Source organism: Dicentrarchus labrax, unplaced genomic scaffold, assembly GCF_905237075.1.
Source record: "Dicentrarchus labrax unplaced genomic scaffold, dlabrax2021, whole genome shotgun sequence".
Taxonomy (NCBI): Eukaryota; Metazoa; Chordata; class Actinopteri; family Moronidae; genus Dicentrarchus; species Dicentrarchus labrax.
In genome coordinates, this window is record NW_026136979.1 from 40,175 (window position 1) to 47,486 (window position 7,312).

Consider the following 7,312-nt stretch of genomic DNA (forward strand, 5'->3'; position numbering starts at 1 on the left):
TAAGATTGCAGAGAACAAAAAAGGAAAACAAAACTTAGAAACTAATGAAAAATCATTCCTATAAAATTTTAGAAAACAATATTTAAGCAGAGTTTGAGGAGTTCATGAGTGTGTACAGCAGCAGATATGAATCTGTTCTCAGTAGTTATTAGGACTCATAAAAAATTGTTGACAGCGAATCAACACTTCCTTTCCTGCAGCAGACGGGCTGTGTGGGTTTCCTCTCTGCAGCCTCCTCACCGTTAGCTGCACTTTTTCACATTAATAACACAATGACAGTTACAACCATCGACTCTGGTTAAAGAATCATTCCAGGAACTTCAGTTTGATTTCAGCTCTCAGTACTCACTGTGAAAGTTGTCTTTAATTCAAACAGTTTTATTGATTCTGTAAAGGTGATAGTTTAATGGCAGTTTCTCCAGCCTGACTCCAACTTGTAACATAATACAACATATTAGGACATGTGGGAAAGGATCACAGCCTGCATACATTTCTAACATCATCAATACAAAGATAATTTCTCATTTATTGGTTCTTATTGAACATGTTTCAAATTAGAATTTTATTATAAATTATGTCAAATAGAAGGTTTTAAAATTTTTTTTTTACAATGTATAACTTTTGTGTTTCTTTATGAAGCATTTTGTGATGCTGTCTTTACTTTAATACATCGTAATTAAAGTATAATCAGTAACTATACTAATCCATTTCATCGTTGTCAAACTGTTTATAAAAAATATACACAATCATCATTTAGCCAACATTCAAACTTCAAACCAACTGATCAAGCAACGGTATCATCATTTTATAACAGTTGAAGCTTCAAAGCAGCTCGCTCTGCTGTTTGTTCATGTGTGGAAATAACAGTGTCATCAGCGTAGAATTTTACATCCACACTGACACAATTATAAAAGGGGCTCAGCACAAAGCCAGTGACATTGATTGTGTTTCTAACTTTATTGCTATGAAGCCAAACTGAAATTTGCAAAATAAGAACATAGAAAAAAATAAACAGTGAATATCTAGCAGACAGATAATGATTCAGCTTTTCTATGATCATACGAGTCACAATTAAAAAATTGGAAATAAACTAGAGCCAAACTAAACTCAATTAACACTACAGTAGCACAGAATTTACACTCACTAACTGCAAATATGTATGTGTATGTATTTATATTTTTTGGAGCACTTTATCAAACCTGTTTATAAAAAGATTGGTTTCCCAATTTATATCTAAATTGAAATTTCTGGCTGCTGATCAAAGTGATAAATGAGATGAATTGATGAGATTTGACGGAGAGAAAAGGAGAGCAGAAAACAGTCAGTCAGCATGTGTGCAGTTGGTGGACGGTCCCTTGTTTCTGAGGATCATCAGCAGAGAGAGTCCACAGCAGTACACCAGACTCTTCACTATCAGCACTGTGTACATCAGACAGAGCAGCTTCACCTGGTACTGAGACGGGGCAGAAGCTGGAGGCGCTGGAATAAGTGATGGTGGAAGCGATGTTGGAGACGATGGAATAAGTGATGGTGGAGGTGATGGAATAAGTGATGGTTGGAGTGATGGTGGAAGTGACGGTGGAGGTGATGGTGAAGTTGTAGGTGGCGGAAGTGTAGAAACCCCTGAAACAGAAAAGGAGTCAAAAAGAAATGTCAGTCCTCTGCTCTCTTTGACAGCGTCTCCACATGAAGCTGAATCACTGCTGAACACAGTCACCAATCCTTCATTACCTTGTTTTATTTGGGCCTCCACTGTGTCCCCCTCATGATGGACGAAGCAGCGGTATTTATATGTGCTGCTCTCTTGCTGAGGGATCTGCAAGATGGTGGCTGTACATCCCGACTCTTTGAGCTTCAGCTGCTTTGTGTCAGCAGAGGTCACCTTCTCCAGAGGACCACTGTCCTTTTGTCTTTTCCAGGAGAACTGCACCAGAGGAGGAAACATGTCTGAGGCCACACACAGCAGGGAGCTCTTCCCCTCCAGGTGGGCTCTGGATGCTGCTGGGTACACGCTCGCCACGGGCTTCACTATCTGCTTATCTGAAGTTTGACAGCAGCAACAAGCAGCACAGACACACATTCACACAGTCAACAGCAGCTTACAGCACTGCACTGCATTCAGTCTGATCCTGGAAACTACATGGACTCTGATCACTAAACTACTCATCAATACAGCACAAAGTCCACTACATATACTGGATTCACCTTCATATCAGACACACAATCATCTAATGTCAGCAGATGGTAAACGGCAAAATAAAGAACATTATGTATTATGTACTTCTTTGTTTTAATGTGCGGTCCATTTACTATAATTTCACACATATTATTATGATTTTGATTAATACTAACAATAATTTCATACAATAATTAAATTCATGATTATAAAGTAGAGAATTGTTTTTCTATATTTACTTTTATATGAGATAGAACAGTAATTTTATTGATTACAGAATGTATACAGTGGCACATGAAGATGTGGTGGTCAGTAGTTAGAACATATATTTACGACTGAAAAGCAAATCAATATATCAATACATTATCAATTAGAAAGGTTTTACACGTTTATCCACAATTACAATGAAAATGTTAAGATACATGGAATGTTAAAGAATACTGCCATGTGATAGATATAACAAAGGAACTTATCAATCTATAAATATAATATAATCAATATGTATATATGACCAATTTGCATAAATTCAGTTTTTTGTAATGTTGTATTTCATATTTATTTTTCCTTCATGTATAAATCTTTCTTCGAATGTCATGAGGCTAATTTTACAAGTTAAAAATGACAAATTATTTATCCTTAATTTTCAAAACACATTTACTGACATAAATTAGATTAAATTTATTATAATATATATTATCTATTTTATAAAAGCAAGAGCTGGTGCTCAATTACTGAGTTAATCAAATGCTTTATATTTGTAACACTGCAAATATAATGTTTAATTTATATAAATATAAATATATTAGTATGCAGTCATTGTATTTATTGAAATATTATATTCAGTGTCCGTCTTCATGTATAAATATATTTTAGACTAACAGGCATGTATCAAGAAAAACATTTTTACATCAAAAATATTTATTTCCTTTTGAAAATACAATTACTGTCATACATTAAACAATATCCAATATCATATATTATCTAGTTTCATTAAAACAGGAGATGGTTCTGAATTACTGAGATGATCAAATACTGTATATCTGTAACATTGCCAATATCATACTTTTTCTATATAAATCAGTTTGATCTCATGCAGAAATAAAGAATAACTTCAGTTGTGCAGTGAGATTTAAACATCTTTTCAGGAATTATGAACCTTTTTTATGTAACAATAGCTGCATGGCTGCAAGAATTCTCTACTAATTATGAAAAAACTAACATGTAAAGCCTGAAGCAGCAGAAACTCATTAAAAACACATTTTCAACTTGTTCAATAAAACAACTGAAGGAAAATGAAGGTTTATTCTTACCTGTTACATACAGTTTAGTTCCAGAGCCAAAGATGTAGTAGTAGTATCTAAGGAGGGAGTCCCAACTCCCTCCCACAGTGAGAGAGACTAATACAAAAACCTGTCTGCTGTTGAATGACTCTTTAGACACACTAGCAGTGTTGCTTTATGGATGGTAATGTCTGTCCGTCCACTACTTTAGTCCACATGGAATGGACCTGGACCAAAGGATGGATGGATGGACAAATAAAATCTTGTACAGACATTCTTGGTCCTGGCTCCTGGAAGTTGCTCCATGTCCTCCCTGATTCATATTCTTCATATACGTTTACAGTCTACCTATACTATTCATTCTATTGTACATATTGTTGTTTTGGTCTATTCTGTACATACAACATTTATTGTATCTCATCCTGGAAGAGGGATCCCTCCTCTGTTGCTCTTCAAGGTACAAAGTAAGTTATTCTGTCAGTATACAACCAAGGTTGCACAATGAAAAGAAAGTAGCAGGTGGGCTGGTCCTGCCGTTCTGGCTGGGTGGATCGTCTCTTTAATCCAAACCCCACACTTCCTTTGCTGATGACTGCAGTCTATTTCTGTCAGAGGTAATACGTGTTTGAGCAATAAAGCTGAAAACAGATTGAACCTAAACAGAGAAGTTTGAAGGAGCTAGCCTACCGACCGCAGCATCTGAATGTGCAGCCGTTCCCAAAGCAGTAGAAATAATCAGGAGTTTTCCACCTTGATTTTTCACCTGTTAAAGGGTTTTTGTGGAGTTTCTCTTTATCTGAATGGAGGCTGTGAGGATAGAGGGTGTCCTATGCTGTACAGATTGTAAAGCCCCTTGAGGCCAGTTGGTGATTTGTGATATTGGTTCATTGGGTGAAGGATGAGTCTTAAAGTGGAGATGAAACAGTCAAATATACATACATTAAAATATATAGATGATAATAATATATAATAATATATAAATTACCGTATAAAAGTAAGCCACCGTTAAGAAAATGTATTTATTAATACCTCCATCATTGTTTTCTACGGAAGCCCTAAAGGGCCATGTATTCATACATTTTATTTCCTCCGTTTTCCCGAGATAAAGATATAATTAATTTGAGATCTCGAGATAATGACTGTGATATGATAACTGCGGTCCAGCCAGCCGTTACTCCGATCTGATCTATACGTGTTACTGTCCCTTTAATTGAAGCAGCAGTTGTTAGGCGCTGTTTTCGGTGAGCACAAACTGGAGTGGTGGTTTTACCTCGGTACCAATCTCTGCACAATCCCCTCAACTGATGCATGGTGTGTGTGTGTAGATGATAAAAGTAAGTCAGAAAACTGACAGATAAGTTGAACACAGATGTAGAAGAGGCGATCATCGAGCTGCGACTTCAAGTAGGACACCGTAGAACAGTTTAGAGTCGTAAACAATTGATTTCCCGGTGAGTAACCATCACTGTGCTACATTAGCACGCTGTTAAAAACTTAAAGATGAGCCTTTTACTCTCACTAAAACCAGTCGGGATGAACTTGAAGCAGGTTGGAGTAATTCATTAATGTCTGAAGTCTGTGTTTATGTGCTTTATTATTCCATTTATTACTGTGTGTGAAACGCTTGATAACTGCTTGGTGCAGGCTAATTAGCTGTTACGCTGTTAGGCCAGCAGAAATTTCATGCAGTTAAGCTTATGAGTGTGTTGAGTTCTTGGAGTCGTGAACAGTAAAATGAATGTAAATAGGTTACAGTATTAGCTATATATTAAGGAAACACTTTATTTTGAAAGGTTTATGTGAATTCATGTTAAGTGTACTGTGAGTTATGATGGCTATTAAGAATTCATGCAACACAAAGTAAAATGGACACTGTAAAGCAGTAACTTTATTTAAGTATATCCAGATGGACCTTATGTGGACTACATGAGTAATTATCTTGCCTGGCTGTGTAGGCTGAGTCCTTCCATTGGGTCCTCAGTCCTCGGTTCCTCTACCATCTTCTGCTGTCATCCATCTGCATCTCCATCCTGGTTGCTACTCACCTTCGGAAGAGGGGTCATCCACATCCACATCTCCATCTCTTTCCCATCACAATACTCACTTTGGACATTCACTGTAGAAGAGGGTGGTAGGACTTTCAGTGCACTCATATTTTCCCTTTTACTTTTTATTTTTTTTATTCATTTTTTTATTCATTTTAACTTTTGGGACAATTTCCTTTTTCATACCTGAGATCTCAGAGGTTTTTTTAATTTTTTAATTTTGGTTCAAAATATTAAAATCAAACAAAGATATTTAAAAGAACTGTGTATTGTGAGTCCGACTTTGAGTTGATGATATAGGTACTGTAGTATTATAATACAGTATTCACTTTAATTTACCTTTTTGAGATACTGTGTTGTGAAGGATCTGTACTGGGTTCAATATACCTCCTTTAAAATTGTCAGTCTGTTGTCATGTGTGTTATTTGGGGTAGATATTGCAGGTCTGATTCAACAATTAGGCAGGTAAATCTCAGCAGTCTCCTCACTGAATCTAGAATCAAAGTCAACCCTCATTTTCCTATTTGATATTTAGCACTGTCTTAAAGTGACAGGTGCAGGTAGGGGTTACACTGGCACAACCCTGTACTACAGACGAGCCAAACTAGCTGTTCAATGTTCATACAATGGAGTTTGACAGTTTTGATTAGATGCAAATAACTACTGACAAAGTCACAAACACACCGGCCCATTCCTTTGAGCCAATAAGAGCCAATATAGTGATAAGAGCGGTCCCCATGGAGACGGACAACAGCGGTGAAAGTTAAAGGATTCCTGAACTTGGAAGTAATACTGAGTGGTGTCAGTGCGCTCATGTACCAGCCACTGCTAGTGTGGGAAAGAAACAGGATTTGGGGGTAATAAAACAGATGTGCCCCTGGTCAAAGGGTTGAGTTTTATGATAGGAAGAGCCAGGGGGAAGGCACAAATGCAAGGACCATTTGGTGAGAGAGACCTGGATTTACAGGAGTAACATTTGCAAGAAACACAGGGGGTTTCATTGTTTGTGATGTAATGAGATGTACTGAAATGTATATGAGGGAGAGCATTTTGGAAGTCGGGAGAGAACATTCATGACGTGACCTTCTCTCCATGCTGCATGAATTAAATTGACTTGATTATCACACCGGCTTGAAAGTTCTTCAGAGACTTAGCACCTCTCAACTTTGAGAAGAATTTCCACTACATTTTGGCGACGAGGATGGGATGGACGTGTCGCTGATCAACGCCTGGGTCTAGACTGAAGGTAAAACTGCAGTAGGGAGATTTCCGCTCCGACAAACGGAGGACAGGATCCCGCCGGACGTCAGGCCGGGGTTGTGGACAGCGACCGCTCCATACGGTGTTTTGAATCAATTCATGTGTGGAAAAAGCCTAGGTAGATAGCATTTTCCTGAGTGGTTGTGCTTGGTCTGTACAAGCCCAGTGTCTGAGGGGTACTGGCCCAGTGTCTGAGGGGTACTGGCCCAGCGTCTGAGGGGTACTGGCCCAGCGTCTGAGGGGTACTGGCGTTTCCATGTAAAATCCTATTGTGGTATTGGGCTGGTACTCATGTAAACGCCAAAGGAGGTGTTGGAACGAAATAGAAAAAAAAAAAAAAAACATAAAAAGGATAACCAGACTTGTGGATAAAAGTAAAATAAGTAGAAGTAAAAAGTATTAAGTATATAACACTGGGTGGATAGTAACCCATATTAAAGTGGCCCTTAAGTGACGTATTAGAGTGTAATACAATGAGGGCGTATGTGTGAAGGAAAGTAAAAATATAAACTAGCTGCTGATTATCGCATTCGTATGGAGATTGTTTTTGC

At 37.6% G+C, this 7,312-nt stretch overlaps 1 protein-coding gene across 1 annotated transcript; it reads right to left on the reverse strand.

Moving 5' to 3' along the window:
- Nucleotides 1-357: 357 nt before the first annotated feature.
- LOC127360943 (YLP motif-containing protein 1-like) lies at nucleotides 358-4,114 on the reverse strand. The gene is made up of 3 exons (XM_051395462.1): nucleotides 3,487-4,114; nucleotides 1,732-2,040; nucleotides 358-1,623 (listed from the first exon to the last, which is right to left on the reverse strand). The coding sequence occupies exons 2-3, from the start codon at nucleotides 1,943-1,945 to the stop codon at nucleotides 1,322-1,324; spliced, it is 516 nt and encodes a 171-aa protein (XP_051251422.1). The 5' UTR covers nucleotides 1,946-2,040; nucleotides 3,487-4,114; the 3' UTR covers nucleotides 358-1,321.
- Nucleotides 4,115-7,312: the final 3,198 nt, after the last annotated feature.

Excerpts from the sequence above, each read along its gene's own strand:
- LOC127360943 (XM_051395462.1), bottom strand. The coding sequence starts at position 1,945 with ATGTTTCCTCCTCTGGTGCAGTTCTCCTGGAAAAGACAAAAGGACAGT. Across the intron at positions 1,624-1,731 it reads GGAGGCCCAAATAAAACAAG|GGGTTTCTACACTTCCGCCA; the intron begins GTAATGAAGGAT and ends TTTCTGTTTCAG.